A 21,867-nucleotide genomic window follows, 5' to 3' on the forward strand; every position below is an offset into this window, starting at 1 on the left:
ACAGTGTCCAGGGTTGGGTGAGCCCGTGAACTAAAATCCCAAGATTAGTAAATTGATAAACGCTTTATAGTCTTTAATGTACTAGTATATAAATAATATACAGTATACAGTATAACTGCCTCAACAGCTGCTGTGGCAGGCTGTTCAACATTTCCCCCTGAACTCAACCACCTTTCCTATTTTACGCCATCTACAATGCATTAATAATCCATAGTCCATTCTGCATCCAAATACCAAATTCAGTAACTACACCAAGCTGCTCATAATAATGGCAGCCATGTTGTCAGCATTGTAATTTTCATCCACCAATCTGTCCAATACATCCACACCAAAACATAGGTGAATATAACCTTCAAGTCAGACATGCTTGTGTGTGTGTAGTTGTCTATTTGCATTTATGCACATACTGTATAGGTGGTAGGGGGGCGGTGCTTGTGTGTGTGTGCATGGGTTGTCTGTGTGTGTGACTATTGCTGAGTTCAGAAGCACCACAGCAGTGTTGTTTTGGCAAGCTCGAGGCCTGAATTAATTGAACTATCCCTGGGCCAGCTGCCACCACGAACATACATGGCTACCCATGCAATTCGAAAAGCTAGCTACTCAGCTGGTTGATGTGTATACAGTATGTTTCAGAACCAGAAATGATCATTTGTCTGAAATGAATTCTACACATAGGATAACACCAATGGCTTTCAAATGTATATCATTCAGAAGACTAAGGCATGGTGTTGTCCTATATATGTAGACCTATCTTTTAAAGCTCATATTAAACAAACCAGCAGAACAGCCTTTTTTCACCTGCTCAACATAGCCAAAATTAGAAATATTCTGTCTAAAAGTGATGCAGAAAAATTCACTCACGCGTTCGTTACATCTAGATTGGATTACTGTAACTCCTTACTCGCAGCTTGTCCTAAAAGTTCCCCAAAAGGTCTTCAGCTAGTCCAGAACACAGCAGCACGACTTTTATCAGGAACTAATAGAAGCGAGCACATCACCCCTTTGCTCCAAGCCCTTCACTGGCTTCTAGTCGAGTTTAGAAATAAATTTAAAATCCTTCTTCTTACATTTAAGACCATTAATGGTTTTGGGCCATCTTATCTCACAGATGTTCTGGTTCCATACCACCCAAACAGAACACTTCGTTCTCAGAATGCAGGTCTACTGGTAGTTCCCAGAGTCTCTAAAAGTACAATAGTAGACAAAAAATGTTCCTATTTGACAAAGCTTGTGGTCAGGCTAGTTGAAAACAGACTAGACTCACAATTCAGACTAAGCTGCCCTAAGGAGCTATAATGCTGGGGGAAGTACAGCCACTGAGTCCTATCCTCTGTCTTTCACTCTACTTACCACGTGTCTTTGCTTTATTTCTTTTTTCTACTTCTAATATCTAGTTGACTAGTCTTTTCACCACTAGTCACCCGTTCACCCGGTGTCCCCTTTCGGGGAGAGGCTACTTTTTCAGCCACAGCCGCCTGAGTATCCTGACCCTTGGATGGATGGACGTCCTCGCTGCCGACCTCCTCATTTTTTTTTAGTTTTTCCTTGCTGCCATGGAGGGTCTAAGGATGTGGGATGCCCAGGACTTGGACTCATCTCATTCATCTACTGCAGGCATGTCCAAACCTATCCTATCCTGGTTTTTGTTCCTACCAATCGCGCACAGACAGTTTATCCAATGAAGTTTCTGCTAAAACAAGCAGCACCTGACTGCAATCAACTGATTACACTTGTAAGACACCAGATTGGTGAAAAGCTGTCGTCTGGTATTGTTGGAATGAAATCCAGTACCCACTGGGGCCCTATGTGGAATAGTTTGGACACCACTGATCAACTGTATCTGACTGTGTGTCAAAATGACTCTGTAAAGCCATCTGAGACAAACTAGTTGTGATATAGGGCAATACAAATAAAATTGAATTGAATTGTCATGACAACAATTAGGTGATGACCACAACTGTTGGTTGAATATGTCACAATATATCACTTCTAGAACAACAGAAAGTTACTATTACTTATAATTCATGGTGTACTTTAGTGTGATGCTTTGTAACCTTTATTAAGCCAGGACATAAATGTTGCCATAAATGCCACTTCATACCACAAAAGAAAAAATATTTTTAAAATGTAGCTACAGTATAGTAGGGTAATGGGCTGCTGGTCTATCTCCTATTTACTTTCACATATTTAGTTGAACACTTATGAACAAAGAGTACAGAATTTACTGACTCAATTAAGAACTGCAAGTGAGGCATCTTTACATTTCACTCTTACCGACTAAGTCCCACTCGCCATTGGGTATGTAGTTGGAGATGTCCACATCAATCATCTGCAGGTCTAACAGCCAGCCATTGTGTGTCCAGGAGCCAAATTTTAGGTCACACTTCTGCACATCAAAGGGGAACCAGCGTACATCGATGTAACAGGTACTCTTTAGGATGCCTGCATAAATGTTTGTGTTTTACTTTCTATATACAGTACCATGAAAATTTGTTTTAGTAAGAGGAGAAAAACTGATAAAAGTGATAATAAAGTTTGCTCCTAATATAAAAGTAATAACACCTTGTTGAGAACGCGAGCGTCAAAGTAGTGTATACGCAGTAATTCTACTGATGTATTACACGATTATGTCAAACGTGGAGTGAGTTCAACTTAGCTGTGAGTGAGTTCAACAATAGCTAACCTGGTGGGATGTACTGGCAGGATCCTGTAGAATTCACCAGTACATTTGTATGGAAAGTTGCATCAAATCTTTCATCAGCACTGCAAAAAAAGATGTAATTTAAAACCGGTTAATGAGCAATTAACAATTAAGCACAGAGAACTATGTTAATTTGAAAGTTGCCGTCAGGAAACAAATCAGTGGCTTTGAATAGTATATGCAGATAGTGTCTCTGTGTTAAGATTTATGATGCACTAGTCCTAATTATGGTGTAAAATTTTGAAATATGAATGCTCTTTATGTTTGGAACCGTGATTATAAACATTTAGCATATTGTTTAAATGTTTTATGACTTACTTAAATATTTAAAGATCACTTTTTTGTTTCCACGAGGCCAAAAAGCAATAGAATAGCTACATTAAATCTTAAGTTTTTCATGTTTTTTACTAGATTGTCCAATGACGAATAAAATACAAACTTAGACATTCATAACATCTAAAATGAAACCTGTGGGAAGTTATACCCTTTCACAGTAACCCATTTCAATGCCAAACAAACTGACGCTACTTTAAGTTTTTCAGGCACGGAAATATACTGCAAATAGTTTTCTCCTGTATGCACATACGTATTTGTGTTGAAGGGTTTTTCAGCATTTCATGCCCGCAAAGGGGCTTTTTAGAGGGAGGATTTAAGTGATGCCAACACTACTACAACATATACTGTAACATTGGAATTACTTAAATGCCATGGGAACACATTTTCAATATTAAAAGATTTCAGTGGTGAATCAATCAAATCTGCTGAACAGTACATTATCTTTTATTTATTAGAAAGTCAAAGACCAGAGCGGTAGAGATGATGATGATGATGATGAAAATTTTATGAAGGTCAATGGACAAAACTATCAGTTATCCGTATGGAGACATTAAGGCTTACCACTAACTTTAAAGAAAAATGAAGGCCATTACAGCTTTATTTTAAAGGGAACCTTGGACTAAAAGACTTGTGAATTGTTCTCTTTTACTAAAATATGTTATTAGAAACATATAAAATAATATCATCAATTCAAAAATCTATAATATTTAATATACAGCATGTTTTGACCTATGGAGGGTGCCATGTTTTATGCGTGCAATGGACTCTCTGGATGATGACGTAGTTTGTCACTGTCACTAGACGAACACTACCGGGTTACTGCAATTACTTCTACGCGGCGAGACGTCCAACACATGCGCACATCGGTTAAAAGCGCCGAGTACTTACTATGTGTTTTTATTACCTTTTCATTGCCTCAAAATACTTTTTGCATGCGTTTCCCTCTCAAACTTTTAGGCATTGTGTTTTCTTGTAGCTCTAGAGCAGATTGTTGATCTGTTGACCACATTAGTCACGTTGTGTGTTTAAACCACCCTCATTTGGTATTAGTATGTTCTGTCTGTATGCATCTAAACATAACAAGCTGAAAGCGCATGGTAGTACTTTGGGTAGCAAATTCACCTCTTGTAAGACGTTTCACCGGTGTAGCACATTTTGGCAGAACACCAGTTTTGTCAAACTTGTCTCATCCCGTCTTTCCTGTTCATTTTGCTTTCGCTGCTCGTTTTGAGAAATATCGACAGCGCTGTCATGCTCATTGATGTTCCTCTCCGGTTCAAATTGAAAGGGTTGAACAGATCTTTATGTCACTATTGTCATATTCTGGAAGCCCGGCACCGTAACCCAGTGACGTAACCTCACCACCCTGCGACGTCAGCAACAATAGCGACCTACTAGTTGAACTCATTCATTCATTCATTTTCCATGCCGCTTTTCCTCACGAGGGTCGCGGAACTAGTTGAACTAATTTTACAAATTGTATAAAACGAAAACATCAAGAGGGGTTTCAATATCATATTATTTTAACTCATAATAACGTTTATCTTTTAAGAACTACAAGTCTTTCTATCCGTGGATCGCTTTAAATGCAATACAAATAAATCAGTATTTTCATGCAGTTGTGTGTCTTAGAAATTTTGAACAGCAAGAACCCAAATTCTCTTTAATGCATTTTTGCATTCCCTGCGTACTAGGCAATTACTGAGCCCTCCATAATTATTGGCACCCCTGAAAAAGATGTGTTTTTTAGCTTCTAATATATATTTTTTTTATTCAAATAATATGGGACCTTACTGGAAAAAAAGAGAAAAATCCAACCTTCAATACAAGTGCATTCATTCAGTGGGGGAAAAAATCCCACATAAAGAAAAAATTATTTGACATCAAATATGTGTCACAATTGTTAGCACCCCTGGTGTTAATACTTTGTACAACCCCCCTTTGCCAACAAAACAAGGTCTGGGGTCTGAGATGGCCATGGGAGGAGCTTGATTTTGTGTCTGGTGAACCTTTTCTGTGTAGATTTGGACATATGTGTAGGGTCATTGACTTGCTGAAAGACTCAGTGACTACCCATCTTCACCTTTCGGGCAGAGGGCAACAGATTTTGATTTAAAATGTCCTGGTATTTCAAAGCATTCATGATGCCATGCACCCTAACAAGGTTCCCAGGGCCTTTGGAAGCGAAACAGCCCCACAGCATCACTGACCCACCCCCATACTTCAGAGTGGGTATGAGGTGCTTTTCAGCATGCGCATCTTTCGTGGCACGCCAGACCCACTTAGTGTTTGTTGCCAAAAAGCTCAATCTTGGTCTCATCTGACCAAAGCACACAGTCCCAGTTGAAGCCTGGGACCATGTGTATTTTTGTGTGAGACCAAGATTGAGCTTTTTGGCAACAAACACTCTAAGTGGGTCTGGCGTGCCATGAAAGATCACCTCACCAGATCACCAAAGAGCACCTCATACCCACTCTGAAGTATGGGGGTGGGTCAGTGATGCTGTGGGGCTGTTTCGCTTCCAAAGGCCCTGGGAACCTTGTTAGGGTGCATGGCATCATGAATGCTTTGAAATACCAGGACATTTTAAATCAAAATCTGTTGCCCTCTGCCCGAAAGCTGAAAATGGGTCGTCACTGGGTCTTTCAGCAAGACAATGACCCTAAACATATGGCCAAATCTACACAGAAATGGTTCACCAGACACAAAATCAAGCTCCTCCCATGGCCATCTCAGTCCCCAGACCTTGTTTTGTTGGCAAAAGGGGGTTGTACAAAGTATTAACACCAGGGGTGCTAATAATTGTGACACACATTATTTGATGTCAAAATTTTTTCTTTATGTGGGATTTTTTTTCCCCACTGAATGAATGCACTTGTATTAAAGGTTGGATTTTTCTCTTTTCTTCCATTAAGGTCCCATATTATTTGAATTAAAAAATATATATATTAGAAGCTAAAAAACACATCTTTTTCAGGGGTGCCAATAATTATGGAGGGCACTGTATTTCAAATTACCAGTAGGTTTCTGTACAGTAAATAATTCGGACTGTGTTAAACTGTAAACCAGAGTATGCACCATCTCCTGCCATTAGTTAGCCGAGCCGGGCTCCAGCACCCTCACATTCCACATTGGGGTAAACGGTATGGATAATGAATTAATCCATAAAATGCATAATCTTACAATAACTAAAATCAGTTCATTATCCCCATATATAGTAGGTGAAAAAACATCACCCAAATAGTTTTTATTTCATGGGCTAGGAGTCAGTTCTAATATTTAGTGTCTTAAATGTAGCTGTTTAATATTCTAACCTGTTGTAGAGGAGAATATCTGGGACCCATATCATATTGGAAGGGAACCGCAGGGTTTGAACTCCAGGGTAGCCCTCTGCATCCCATGTAAGGTATACATCTGTCCACTGCTGGAAGAAACAGTCACAAACAAAGTGGTAAGAAAGGGGAAAGTCCAAGAGATGTGATGTGAACAGTGTTGGAACGAACGCTTTCACATTTGTTACGTTACATAACAAAACTGCTCTTTGCTTAAACTTCTAACGTAAAGTGTTGCATTTTCTCAGTCTCAAAAGTCTCCCCCTGCAGCGCTGTGGCATGCTAGTGTGCTGCTCTGTGAGAGTGCTATCTGTGGTATTCGCTGCTGACAGCTTTGTTCTCTCATACTAGCCTCGGAGTGCACATGGCTCTTCTCACTACATCTCTAACTCTAACATGAACACAACGCGTCCCCAAAGAGGTTATTGATTGTCTAACATCGTGCAAGATGTCAGGGTAAGTCAATCAGAGACAGTCTGACAGATTAGAGCGGGGCTGTACTAATCATAGACAAACAAACCCAGTTTACGTACACACACAAAACGCTGGTTGAACAAACAGTTTTTATTTTTTTTAATTTTTTTTATTGCTTTTCATTTATATAAAGTAAAGGAAAGTAACCTAGTTATTTTCAAATATAGTTACTTCACTAAGTAATTAACTTTAACACTGGAGGCACACATGTTGATTCATTATATGCTGTGTCAAGGGAATTGAGCCATTTTCTATGACATCAGACTTAAATTGGTACAGGGGGAAAAATGTGAAGGGTAATTTTCTAGACACAGGGTTGCATTATGCCGTTTAGTCTTACTAATAACACCTTAATGAGCAGTTGTAATGTATTTAATCCCCTCATCATGTTAATATAGTGGAATGAACCGCTGACCACCTTATACAAAAAAGTTGGGCCTCAAGGTTATAAAAAGTTAAAAATCCCTGGTTTAAAAAATATAAACATTAACACAACTGAGCCAGTTTTAGTTGTAAACCCAATTTTAATGCACCAGTTTGTTCATACACCAAAATTCCAATGTAGCAAATGAGATTTAGGGCACAGCAAAATTTAATCCATTGTCCTGTCTGGACACGCTCTATAGGAAATTTATGGAGGACCTTAAACAGCATAGGTCAAAGAAGATTATAACACTTTCATTGTTACAATCAATGTAAAATCCCAATCACGCACATGTGAGATATTCATTGCCTGATGAACCTGTAATCCTAAAATCCTCTATAGTTCTATGATGTCTGTCTGCCATCATTCTATCTGTGTAGTGCACCTGCAGATCTGCTGCATCTGCAAAACCCCTTCTAGTCCTACCGCTTGCGTGGATGCCGTGTTAAGGAGTTGACTTCCCAAATAACTGAATCATTCATAACATCCAAGGCAGTCAACAGCTGACTCGGACAAACTGGATACAGACTGTGACAGTCATAATGTGCTTCTCTAATGGGGATTGCGGAAGTTGTACCTGCCTGACTAGTTTGATGTCACATTAACAATTAACCACTAAGACGTCCTTCAAACAGCCCTCTGTCTAATATGTGCACTCTAATGAATTTCAAAAGTGCGGCACATTTTTGCATTATTTATGAAAACCAAACCCTCTGAGGCATTCATTCAAGGTTTTGGTTTAGGTTTGGGGGGATCTGGGATGAAAGCTGTTTCCAAAGGAAATAATTAAAAAAAGAAAAGAAAGAGAGGCTCCATGGGTGAATATGTGTGATCAAGTTTGTGACCTTTACTGCATCCTGTCTTGGTGTATGTACCACCACAGATTAAATTAAATGGATGTTTGACAATGCTAGCAATACTGTATATTGTAATAGAATAGTCTTGAACAGTGGTTCTTAACCTGGGTTAGATCGAACCCCAGGGATTCAGTGAGTAAGTCTAAGGGGTTTGGCAAGGTCCCGCAGGGCCCTATTGTCATACGCTGACTAAATCTAAGCAAAGTGGATTGTTAGATTAGGTTTTTGCCCCCAATTTATGTACATGCTTTATTCCATTTCTTTCAACTGCTTGTCCTCTATCTGATGGGAGGAAAAACTTTTGCTAAGTGGAATGTTGACTCACACTTGGTATGAAGAACTGTAACAGACTCAAATTTTGACCTGTTTAAAAACATGCTGTCAAAATGAGAAGTTGAACGGGAATCCGCTTAGATATTAGATGAGATGTATTGGTTTTGAATTAGATTTTTTTTTTTTTAATCTCATTCTAAAAGGTTCTGTCAATGCATATGTGAAACTCGTGGGGTTCGGTATCTTTAGCAAGATTAAGAACCTCTGGTCTAGAATGTGAAATAGGTGACAAACTCAACGCCATTTTTGTTATGTACCAATTACAGTCCATCAGAATCATTAATTTGACCTAAAGTCAAAGTTGGACACTTTGAACCCAAATTATGTTTCTTCTCATTTGAAAGCAGACTAAGTATACAATGTGGAACAGGCAGGAAACATGATGAAACAAAGTTGTTACAGTATTTCATTCAGTAGGTTTGTGTATGCAGCCAAATTGAGTGATCTTTACACATGCAAAAACATTCCCATCTAGATGCAAAATAGTGCAGGCTTTTCAGGTGGAATGGGGAGACAAATCAGTCCAGTTCACTTTATTAAAAGTTCTTGTCGGGCTATTTGTTTCACAGCAAGTTACAAACACACAACAGAATGACATTTACATACACACAAAAGCAACAACAGTGACATAAGTGCGACAATTGAGGTAACCTAAACATCGTACAAATTATAACGATCAAACACGAATCGATTTAGTTATATGGCACTTTCTACCTTCGAGGTACTCAAAATGCTTTGGCACGATATCTTAGTTTCCTACTGATGATGCAGCATTAGGAGCACTATGGAGATAAGTGTCTTGCTCAAGGATACTTTGACACAGTCACCATGGTTGGGAATCGATCCCACAACCTTTGGGTTGGGGAACGACTAATCTCACTCATGATTGAAAAGCGAAATAGAGAAACATAGGGGGTCTCTTGTACTAAGTGATAAGTTAAAAATAAATAGATAAACAAAAAAAATCATTATCCTTATTTTGCTGGGTTGGAGGTTAGCGAACCCTGTCTTGACCACTGTAAAGATGGCCCAGTTTTCCACAGAACAGTTAAATTAAAATGTGTTAACCCCTTCAGACCTGAGCATCCTGCTGAAGGACATTATGTGTTCGCGTCTGTAAACCAATAAATACACTAAAATTAGTTGCTATTGCCACTTCTGGAAGATTATAGGACAAAGGTTTAACCATCGAAATCAAATTATGAGGTTTAGCATGCCCTCTTTGCTATTTCTTGCTCTCTGAAAATGGCTGAGACAAAACACAACTTCAAAAAGGCAAACATAAGTGCTCATTTCTTATCAAAAACACATTAAATATTAACATTAAAATAACCAATAAAAGCATGAAATATCTCTGTCCAAAAAATTTGGTGTTTGAGCAGAGTAAAGGGAAAGTAAGCTTTTTTTTTTTTTTTTTTTTTTGCCCAGCAGAAAAAATGTGGGTCTTTAGGGGTTCATATATATATATATATATATATATATATATATATATATATATATATATATATATATATATATATATATATATATATATATATATATATATATATATATATATATATATATTAGGGCTGTCAAACGATTACAATTTTTAATCAAGTTAATTACAGCTTAAAAATTAATTAATCGTAATTAATCGCAATTAATCGCAATTTAAACCATCTATAAAATATGCCATATTTTTCTGTAAATTATATATATATTCTGTAAAATAATTTGTTGGAATGGAAAGATAAGACACAAGATGGATATATACATTCAACATACGGTACATAAGGACTGTAGTGGGCATTTCACTCTACTGTCATTTAAATCTGTCTATGCTGTCCTCACTCCGAAGCGTCTACTTTTTCCAAAGCTAGACAGCTAGTGAACGACGCCTTAATAATCAGACTTCTTCCTTTTTCATCTGATTTATTAATAAAATGGCCTCAAACCACTGTCCTCTTTAGACCGTAGTGAAACTACGAAAAAAAAAGTACACAAGCATTGCATTAGCAACAACGTTAGCTTAGCATGCGATACAGGTTCACTAAACATAAACAAAAAGCGTCTCATACAAAAAATATAACATTTCGCTTACTAACATAATATGTACATTCTTTACAACAACCATACTTACGGACAAATCTTGTCCAAGGATCATATAAGCACAACATTACAATGTAGGCGTCAGCCCGAGACGTCGTGCAGCCATATTGAACTGGCAAGAAAGCAATAAACCATGTCGCAAAGCGACCACAAGAGTTCGCTGTTAGACAGCACAAAAAACCTTGCTGTAAAACTTACCAAAAGGCAGAATAGTGTCTGAGCGGGACATGTGCGTTAATTGTGTCAAATATTTTAACGTGATTAATTTAAAAAATTAATTACCACGCATTAACACGATAATTTTGACAGCCCTAATATATATATATATATATATATATATATATTTTTTTTTTTTTAGAATAAATGTTGCAAAACATCTCGTTGAAATGACAGTCAGTGTTTAAAATTACATCTATAATGAAGTCAGACAATAAAGTTTTTTTTTTGTTTTTTTTTCCAGGAATAAGAAAAAAGGCGCAAATTCCGAAAATACATTTTATAAAATGACAGTGATTGTACAAAAGGACTCAGAGACAACATACCAGCTGAAGCCAGGCATTTGTGATCAAAACTTGGTTCTTCTCATCCTGTAAGAGAGAGGTCAGACCAACTGTAAGTCAGTGAAAAAATATATATATTTTGCACAGTGTGCTAGTAGGTTACTAAAAGAAACAATGTTTCATATCTGACAAACGGGTGGGATTAAGACAGGCAATTTGCAACCTTTGACTGAGAGCTGCTCTGATCACTGAGTGAAAATGACTTCTTTTGGAGAGACATGATTTAAATAGAACATGTTTTGAACAGTTTTCTGAGAAAAATGTTGCTGGGCAAAATGGGGAAAATTTCAAAAAGTTTAGAGCCTGAATATAAATATTATGAATTCATTACTAAAAGTCACTGATGGGGTGCATTTGCCTAACTTTGCCGCGGGCAGCGTGGGTTAAGCGTTCACGCTCAGTGACGGTGTAAATGTATGAGCAAATGATTGACCTGCAACTGACTGGCAGCCATCAATTGGGATAGGCTCTAGCAACCTATGACCCTGACCAAGCAGTATTGAAAATAATTGAATAATAGGAATTTTGATAGCTACCCTTCAGGAAAACTCTCCAGTCCTCATTCACTATACTTTTTTTTTTTTTTTTTTTTTTTTTTTTTTTAAACCTGTCCTGTTCAGCTGTTTGACACAGAGAATGGAAGTCTAAGTGCCCGGGTTGTCTGAACAGTTTTAATGTTTCACATTGAGAATCTGATATACTCCCATTGTGATCATTCAAAATACCTTTTTATTATGACAAAGCAGCGAACAGGAAGGGATTATGGGGGGACAGAAGAAAAGCCTCATTCACTATACTTTAAATATTGTTTATGCTGTTCAACTGCTCATAACTAAGGAACGATAGGGTAGAAACAAACTTTTTTCTTATTAATGAAAAATGAGAATCTAATATTTTTGGGGGGAAGTTCTGTGTGCATGTAGCCATAGAACACAATATTATGTGGTCCTCGAAAGAATGGGATGTCTTGAGACATGATGTGTGGTAGTGAATGAGTTCCGAACAGTGAGCAAATTGTTCATTGCTGTTTAACCCAAAAGTGTTTAAAAAGTCTCTCATGAATTTGAAACCAAAGTTTCAGAAAGCAACACTGAACATTTTTAAAATCATCAATCATGCTATATTAAAAAACTTCCAGTATCATGTTTGAGCATATTTCAAATGCTCCAAGTAAAATGATTCGACGCACTCATGTATTCTCCAGTTCCCCTTTTCATTTTTTTTTTCTCAGCAGACTTCTCATCTGTTGGTCTATCATCAGATCATTGCGTCTTGACTTTCTTTTACACTGATATCATGTCCTTAAAAGTATCTCTAATGTTTTGTTTTTTTTAATTTAATAGACATCTCTTGCTTTGGTGCTTGGTTCTTCAGTGTTGCATTTTTTGCTGCATCGTTCAATTTTGAAAACATTGCAATCTGTACATAAATCTTCAGAGTTGGTTTTGACATATACTAGCATGCTACAAAAGCTTCTCGTCTGTATTTTATTGTAGGTCATCAAACATAAAAGCAAGGACAGCCATATTTTATTTGACCTGCTTCAGTGGGACGAATAACTGTCAACCCTTTAGGATTTCTTGAAAGTTTTCAAGAAATATCATCCAATCTTCCTCACCATCACAAAACAAGCCGTGTCTGCTTAAAACTATACCACTTAAAAAATTAATACAGCATTTATTAACGATCTCTGGTATTCATTAATTAATACAGTTATAATTTATATAATTTGTGTATAAAGATGTTGATAGGTGTGTCAGATAACAGCGTAACAATATATTGTAAATACAAAAGAAGAGGGATAAAATGGTAAAAGCATGCATGATTTCACTTTTTTTTTTTTCTTAAACCTGTCCTGTTCATCTGTTTGACACGGAGTATGGAAGTCTAAGTGTCTGGATGGTCTGAACAGTTTTAATGTTTCACATTGAGAGTATGACATACTCCCATTGTGATCATTCAACATACCTCATTTATTATGACAAAGCAGCAAACAGGAAGGGGTTATGGGGGAACAGAAGAAAAGAAATGAAACTCAAGAAAAGAAAGAAAAGAAACACAAAACAAGAAATACATTGAACGCCTACACTAACTATGAATATGTTGGTGCTATCGTCAGCTTGATGTATTTCCGGTTGACACCATGTGGGGGGCCATGATTTCACATATTTATTAATGGCAACGCAAAATGTGCTGTATTTTTTTCTCTGATGACAAAAATTCACTGAAGGGAGTTTGTTGATATATGAATATGTACGTCTGGGCTTGAAAGGAGTAGGACAAGAGAAGTGCCTGTGTCAACTGCCTATACCATTAAACATGATTCACAATGAATTAATTTTAGTTGAAATAAGGGACTTACCATAATTTTCGGCCTATAAACCGCTATATATTCCCCCTAAATACTGAGGTGTTTTTCAGTGGACCCATACCCGCGCCCAGGCTGGGGGATGAAAGTTTCAGCAGAGTGATGATGCTTAACAAATGGCTCAAAGCAACATGCGCTGGACAATCGATGTACTTCATTGACAATTTCAACATATTTTCAGGGTGCAGGCATCTCTTTAAGAACAATGGCCTTCACCTAAATAAGTCAGGAGTGCGGCTACTAAGCAGCAGCATGTTTTATCTCTTGAGGCACAGACAGTCTGCTTATCTCGAGGAAAGGAGGCAAGCTGTCCCAAAACATCGGATAAACATGGTGGCTGGGATGAGTGTTGAATCAGACAGTGTGCACGCAAGATCAATCTCTCCTCCAAAAATGGAGCCGATAGTCGCTGAAGGGGAAGTGACTAAGCCAGCCCTGCCAGGCTGTGACCAACCCTCCTCTGCTGAGGGATCGACCCCCTTCAGACGAGACTCAAGAAGTGGCTCCATCAGTTCAACAGGAAAACGACCCGACCGTGCAATCCTCTGCTGTCGAGGCCCCATCCAGCCCCAAATCCTCGCACTCCAAGACGCCACCACGCCGCCGACTCCAGGCTAAGGCCCCATCCAGCCCCAAATCCTCACACTCCAAGACGCCACCATGCCGCCGACTCCAGGATAAGGCCCCATCCAGCCCCAAATCCTCACACTCCAAGACGCCACCACGCCGCCGACTCCAGGATAAGGCCCCATCCAGCACCAAATCCTCACACTCCAAGACGCCACCACTCCGCCGACTCAGTCAGGCTAAGGCCTCATCAAGGCCTAAATCCCCACAGTCCCGGAAGCCACCCCGCCGACGACTTAGTTTGGATGGAATAATGAGTCAACCTGATTGGGACTCCATGGATCTAGATAGCAAGGTTAACCAGTCTCTTGATCTCCTCAAGTTCATGTCTTCGCTTCCACCCTGTACCTGCCACACCCGACAGGTGCCAGGGGAAGATGGCAACAAACCAACCAGCCTCCCCTGGAATTCTCTCGGGGCAAAGCCAAAGCACTACAACTCTGGAACTACACGGTATTATCCTTCTATGGAGGAAGCCATGTTTGCGACACCAATATGATGTGCACCAGGTCCAGGCTGGGACAACATTACAAAGACTGTTCTGTCCCAGCAAAAGCCGGGGCCTTATGGAGTACAGTATGTATGCTCAACAATCCCAGTGGTGATAAACAACAAAAAAAGGTCTAGACTGGTGAGAAATAAAAAACGTTCAATCAACTCTGCCAACCTGTTAAGGCAAGGCAAGGCAAGGCAAGGCAAATTTATTTATATAGCACAATTCAACACAAGGCAATTCAAAGTGCTTTACATCACATGAAGACCATAAAAATCACATTTAAATCAACACAACGTAAAAACCAAGACAAATGATCACATCTAATCACAGAATAAAAATAAATAAATAAAAATAAAACAAAAATGAAAACAAAGCAAAAACTACTACTACTAATAATCATTGAAATCAGCAATGGAGATAAGCACAATAGGAATAAAAGGCAGGTAGGTTGAAATATATAGACAGTTATGGATATGCAGTGCCAAACAAAAGCGTTTTTAGCCCTGATTTAAAGGAGCTAACAGTTTGAGCATACTTCAGACGTTCGGGTAACTTGTTCCAGAGGTGAGGAGCATAATAACTAAATGCTGCCTCACCCCTCTTGGTTCTTGTTCTTGGAACATGCAGAAGACCCGTTCCAGACGACCTTAGGGGTTAAGCATAGTATGTCATTCCCAAAACTCACCAGTGAATCCAGTCTGGCATCTCCAATTGGCTCTGCTAAATATTAGATCTTTAGCTGGCAAATCTTTCTTAATTAATGATTTTATCAGCAAACATAACCTTGACATGTTGTTCCTAACAGAAACTTGGTTACATCAAGATAAGAGTTCGACAGTTCTGATTGAGGCAACCCCCACAAACTTCAATTTCTTTAGTGCGCCAAGAACCCATAAGAAAGGAGGTGGGGTTGCCAGTCTGATCAGGGACAGTTTTCAATGCACGAATATTTCATGTGGTCAGTTTGATTCCTTTGAGTATATTGTCATTCAGCTAAAAAGCCCTTGCAGAGCTGCCTTGGTAACAATTTACAGACCACCGAAGTATAACACAATGTTTTTTGATGAGTTTACCAAAATACTGTCTTCCGTCTACATGGACTTTGATTGTGTTGTTTTAGTGGGTGACTTTAACATTCATGTTGATAATCCTGAAGAAGGATGTGCTAGAGAGCTTTTAAATATTTTGGATACATTTGGTTTATCTCAGCATGTCACAGTTCCAACACATAACAGAGGGCACATACAGGACTTAATAATATCCAAAGGTCTTAACATCTCTGAGGTCACAGTGAATGATGTTGCTCTGTCTGATCACTACTGCATTATGTTTAAAATGACCACCCCTGTCCATCCTCTGAAAAGGGAAACAGAGGTGATTAGGAAGCGTTACATAAGTGAAAACACATGTGCGTTATTCACACAGGCCTATGCCTCATCATTAACCCCTACAATAGCTCCAGTGGAAGAACTTGTAAATAGTTTCAGTTCCAGTGTGATGACTGTAATGGACACTATTGCCCCGATTAAGACAAAAACTTTGTCAAGAAAGAAGAGGTCACCCTGGAGAAATGCCATACTAGCTATAAAACAAAAGCAAGTTTGTAGACGAGCAGAACGCAGATAGCGAAAATACAAACTCCTAGTTTTTTTATGATATCTACAAAGAGAGTCTTCGCAAATACAACCAGGAACTGAAAAATGCTAGACAATCATATTTTTCAGAGATCCTTAGTAGAAACACCAACAATACTCGCACACTATTTTCTGTTGTTGACAAACTGACAAACCCACAAGCATCAATACCTCAGGAATTGGCATCTGAGGTGTCCTGTAATAATTTCGCAGCATTCTTTACACACAAAGTACTAAAGATTAGACAGACTGTGTGCAACTCCGGATTAACAAATGTTACACTAAATGCCTCCCAAAATGTCCCCCACGTCAATCTTAGACAGTTTAGCCTCTTGGACTATGCCACTTTAACAAAAATTGTGTCAAAATTAAAGCCCACAACATGCTGCCTTGACATCCTTCCTTCAAACTTTTTTAAAACTGTTTTTCATTGCATAGCCCCAGACATACTTCAGATTATAAATACTTCCCTCCAAACAGGAGAGTTTCCTCAGACTTTAAAAACTGCAGTAATAAAACCTCTCCTAAAAAAACCTAATCTGGATGCCTCAACCATTAGTAATTACAGGCCAATATCAAATCTGACATTCCTGGGGAAAATTATCGAAAGGGTTGTTTAAACAGATCCAGACTTTTATGATCCAAAACAATCTTTTTAACTCATTTCAGTCTGGATTTCGGCCACAACACAGCACCGAGACCGTGCTTATCAAAGTCCTAAATGATATTCGTCGGAATACCGATGCAGGCAAATCATCTGTTCTGCTACTATTGGATCTCAGCGCTGCATTTGACACGGTTGATCACAACATACTACTCAGCAGATTGGAACAGTGGGTAGGGCTTACTGACACTATTCTTCAGTGGTTCACATCCAATGTACATGATAGGGATTTCTTTGTGTCAATTGGAAACTATCAGTCAGAACGAACCAAATTCACGTTTGGAGTCCCTCAAGGGTCAATTCTTGGACCACTCTTATTTAACATCTATATGCTTCCGTTAGCTCAGATAATGGAACAGTATGACATCTCCTATCACACCTATGCAGATGACACACAACTGTACATTTCTGTGTCCCCACATGATTATAGTCCCTTAGTCTCCCTGAGTAAATGCATTCATCAAATCAATGAATGGATGTGCCAAAATTTTCTCCAGTTAAATGTGGAGAAGACAGAGGTGATCATTTTTGGGCCAAAAAAGGAAAGGTCAAAGATAAGCAGCCAACTTAGCACAATGTCTCTTACAGCTACAAATCAAGTCAGAAACCTTGGCGTAATTATTGACTCAGACCTAAAATTTGATAGCCATCTAAAGTCCGTCACAAAATCCGCTTATTACCACCTAAAAAATATAACCAGAATTAAGGGGCTTCTGACTCAACAAGACATGGAAAAACTTATGCATGCATTCATTTTCAGCAGATTGGACTACTGCAACGGTATATTTACAGGTCTTGATAAAAAATCAGTCAGGAAGCTGCAGCTAGTACAGAATGCTGCAGCCAGAGTCCTCACAAATACGAGGAAGCTGGACCACATTACACCGGTTTTGAAATCGCTACACTGGCTTCCAGTGAGTCAAAGGATAGACTATAAAATACTACTGCTCGTCTACAAAACACTTAATGACCTTGGACCAAAATACATGCTTGACTTGTTAGATTCCTATGAGACATCTAGACCCCTAAGGTCGTCTGGAACGGGTCTTCTGCATGTTCCAAGAACAAGAACCAAGCAGGGTGAGGCAGCATTTAGTTATTATGCTCCTCACCTCTGGAACAAGTTACCCGAACGTCTGAAGTATGCTCAAACTGTTAGCTCTTTTAAATCAGGGCTAAAAACGCTTTTGTTTAGCACTGCATATCCATAACTGTCTATATATTTCAATCTACCTGCCTTCTATTCCTCTTGTGCTTATCTCTTTTGCTGATTTCAATGATTATTAGTAGTAGTAGTTTTTGCTTTATTTTTATTTTTGTTTTATTTTTATTTATTTATTTTTAATCTGTGATTAAATGCAATCTTTTGTCTTGGTTTTTACGTTGTGTTGATTTAAATGTGATTTTTATGGTCTTCATGTGATGTAAAGCACTTTGAATTGCCTTGTGTTGAATTGTGCTATATAAATAAATTTGCCTTGCCTTGCCTTGCCTCATTTTGAATCCTGCGGCTTTTAGTCCAGTGTAGCTTATTTGTTGATTCATTTGGGTTAATAGGTAACACTTTATTCAACAGCAGCGTCATAAGACTAAGACCGTCGTGATTATGACATGACACTGTGATGGGCATTAATGAATGTTTATGACAGCTGTCATTAAGTGTCATCCGGCAAATTGTGTCACTAACTCCATTTCCAGCTTGGATTTTTCACATCAATTTAAAAGTGAGATAATTTGCCAGATGACACTAAATGACACCATTCATTAATGCCCATGACAGTGTCATGTCATCATTATGACCATCTTATGACAGTCATATGACGCTGCTGTCAAATAAAGTGTTACCGGTTAATAACCTTTGGTGTAAATATCTCATAATACAAGGAAAGCTGCGGCCTATAGTCCGGTGTGGCATATCTATAAAAAAAAAAATGCTGTTTTTGTGTCAAATTTGGTGGCTGGCAGCTCATAGTCAGGTGCGCCTTATAGTCCAAAAATTCCGGGTAATTGTTTTCTAAATCGATTATGGAATCCTGTAATCCTTTGTTCTAAAGATGTCCCGATCGATCGGGATGGCGATCGATTGGGTCCGATCACGTCATTTTCAAAGTATCGGAATCGGCAAAAAAATATCGGACATGCCTTTTTTTAATATATCTATTTTTTAATTAAATCGTTTTCTAATTGTAATTAACGTTACAGACAAAATGTCTTACACTCATCCAGAGTCTTTAGTTTTGGCTTAAAGTAGGGCTATCAAATTGATCGCGTTAACGGCGGTATTTTTTTTATTTTTTTTTTTTAATCACGTTAAAATATTTTACGCAATTAACGCATGCGCTGCACGACCCACACACGCATTGTCACGTTCAATCTATAAAGGCGCCGTTTTACCCGTATATAGAGCTAAAAGGCAGCGTAAAATGAGTAGAGTGAATTTTGGCAGTCTTTGGAGCCTTTTTTTAATTGGCTAAAGCCTTACAATCCCTCTCTCATCAATTAGAAATATCGTGAGAAGCAATGTGGGGAAGAAAGGTAGTAATTGATCTAAGTAGTAATTGATCTTTTTCTTAACACCCTATGTTATTTCCCAACGCAGAGAAGATATATCAATTGGTGCCACTACGCACAGTCATGGTTGCACTTCCCATCATGCATTAGGGCAGAACAGTTAAATGGCTACAGTATCATTTACTGAAAGCTCAACAAATACACTAAATGGCAATATTTAGTCACAATATACAAAGTCACATTCATCCTTTAAGAATTACAAGTCTTTCTATCCGTGGATCCCTCTCACAGATAGAATGTTAATAATGTAAATGCCATCTTGAGGATTTATTGTCATAATAAACAAATACAGTACTTATGTACTGTATGTTGAATGTATATATTCGTCCGAGTCTTATTCATTTTTTTCTTAATGCATTGCCAAAATGTATATGATCGGGAAAAATTATCGGGAATGATTGGAATTGAATCGGGAGCAAAAAAAAGCAATCAGATCGGGAAATATCGGGATCCGCAGATAGTCAAACTAAAACAATCGGTATCGGATCGGGAGCAAAAAAACATGATCGGAAAAGCCCTACTTTGTTCATATTTTTATTTTATTTTGTTTCAAATATGCTCAATAAACGAAATAAAGTTGCTTTTTTGTTAAATTGTGCCATATAGTAAATCTGTAAATACACTGTGATATTGTTAGTTTTATCATAGTAGTAAGTAGTTCAAATGTTTTGTCTGAAATCGAATTCAAGAAATAATTTTGATCTAACTCAATTAAAACTGCATTTAAAAACTCTATAGTATACTGTGATATACTTGAGGCAGGGTGACCATTTCCACTCTCCTCCCACCAAGTCTGTCCTGATGATGAAGCTAGTGATGGCATCAAGCTGCCCTAGTTCCTTGTTCGATTTCTACAGCGTACCATATGGAAGGATCATAGGCCATGTTATGTTACGAGGCAGGATCACGTTACGCATATATGGACTAACACTCACACACAAATGGGCAAAATTGTTGCGCAGTTCATTTAGCATGTTTAGTAGGAGCATATTTAACATGTTCAGAAGGAGCATATGCAAAAGCATCAGTTTATCACTCACAATGTGATTCATTAACTGACGAATAGTGATGGTTGTTCAGCAACAGAGTAAGGTGTCTGTTGTCGTTTTTTTTTTTTTTGGTCCAACTTACATTTACAGTACATCATTTCAAACTTCATTTTGTGCTTGTGGTGCTCTCTCAAATGTTCAATATTGAAAACAATGAGAGCTACCAAAACGCAAAGTCCTTAAATCAGGCACTTCTCACACTTTTAGTGTTGTCAACATTCCACAAAATGTTTGCATGAGTGAACACACAATTTAAAGACAAACATAAAGTATGTATACTGTACATGTATTGCCGGACTGGCTCACAACAGGAGCTGGTTGAAGTGGCTGGCGAGAGGGAAGTCTGGGTGGGACGGACGGACGGACGGACGGACGGACGGACGGACGGAGTCCTCCTGTATGTATGCATTCTTGAAATCTGCTGTTAAGATTCCTCATTGATTCCTCATCTGAGCTGGGATACTGTGAATGCTATCCTAAATTCACCATGGTTACTAAAATGGCACATAGTTTTACTTGCTCAAGGTTACTGTCTCGCAGTGCTGCCACTTGCTTATGTCTGCCAAGATGCAAAAATCCCCATTTTATTAACAGTGGTCAACAGCAGATTTCAAGAATGCATTCATGCAGGAGGGCACCATTTTAAGGCAAGTCTTTACAAAATGCTTTGCTTTGAAATTCCTGAGTTTTCCGCAGAAGAGTTAGAAGAGAGGAGATTGATGTCCAATATTTAGTTGAAAAAAATTTAAACTCGCATATTTTCAACTTTTAAACAAATTACGTGGGAATGAAAAAACTAGTGTCTGTAAATAGCTCATGGATATCTACCTCGTCACTATCGCTCAATTGAATTCTTTTTTTTTTTTTCTTTTTTTTTTTTTTTTTTGCTACTGTCGCATTTTCACCGATATTTTAGATGATAAATAATTGATCCAAACAAAAAAAGAATTGGAAAAAAAGAAAACGGTTAAGAGTAAATATACAGTGCCTTGCAAAAGTATTCGGCCCCCTTGAATCTTGCAACCTTTCGCCACATTTCAGGCTTCAAACATAAAGATATGAAATTTAATTTTTTTGTCAAGAATCAACAACAAGTGGGACACAATCGTGAAGTGGAACAACATTTATTGGATAATTTAAACTTTTTTAACAAATAAAAAACTGAAAAGTGGGGCGTGCAATATTATTCGGCCCCTTTACTTTCAGTGCAGCAAACTCACTCCAGAAGTTAAGTGAGGATCTCTGAATGATCTAATGTTGTCCTAAATGACCGATGATGATAAATAGAATCCACGTGTGTGTAATCAAGTCTCCGTATAAATGTGCCTGCTCTGTGATAGTCTCAGGGTT

General features: G+C 38.2%; 1 protein-coding gene across 2 annotated transcripts in view; it reads right to left on the bottom strand.

Moving 5' to 3' along the window:
• The window catches only part of LOC130920195 (neuronal acetylcholine receptor subunit alpha-7-like), a 79,206-nt gene that overhangs the window by 35,939 nt on the left and 21,400 nt on the right, over positions 1-21,867 (bottom strand). The window contains exons 3-6 of one of the 2 annotated variants that reach the window (XM_057843188.1): positions 11,091-11,135; positions 6,352-6,458; positions 2,684-2,763; positions 2,275-2,442 (exon numbers count right to left, since the gene is read on the bottom strand). In XM_057843188.1, the coding sequence (XP_057699171.1) occupies positions 2,275-2,442; positions 2,684-2,763; positions 6,352-6,458; positions 11,091-11,135 (400 nt within the window). Of the gene's footprint in view, positions 1-2,274; positions 2,443-2,683; positions 2,764-6,351; positions 6,462-11,090; positions 11,136-21,867 lie in introns of both variants that reach the window. The other variant, XM_057843187.1, reaches the window with a different exon arrangement.

The sequence above is a fragment of the Corythoichthys intestinalis genome, chromosome 8 (genome assembly GCF_030265065.1).
Source record: "Corythoichthys intestinalis isolate RoL2023-P3 chromosome 8, ASM3026506v1, whole genome shotgun sequence".
In the NCBI taxonomy this organism is placed as follows: Eukaryota; Metazoa; Chordata; class Actinopteri; order Syngnathiformes; family Syngnathidae; genus Corythoichthys; species Corythoichthys intestinalis.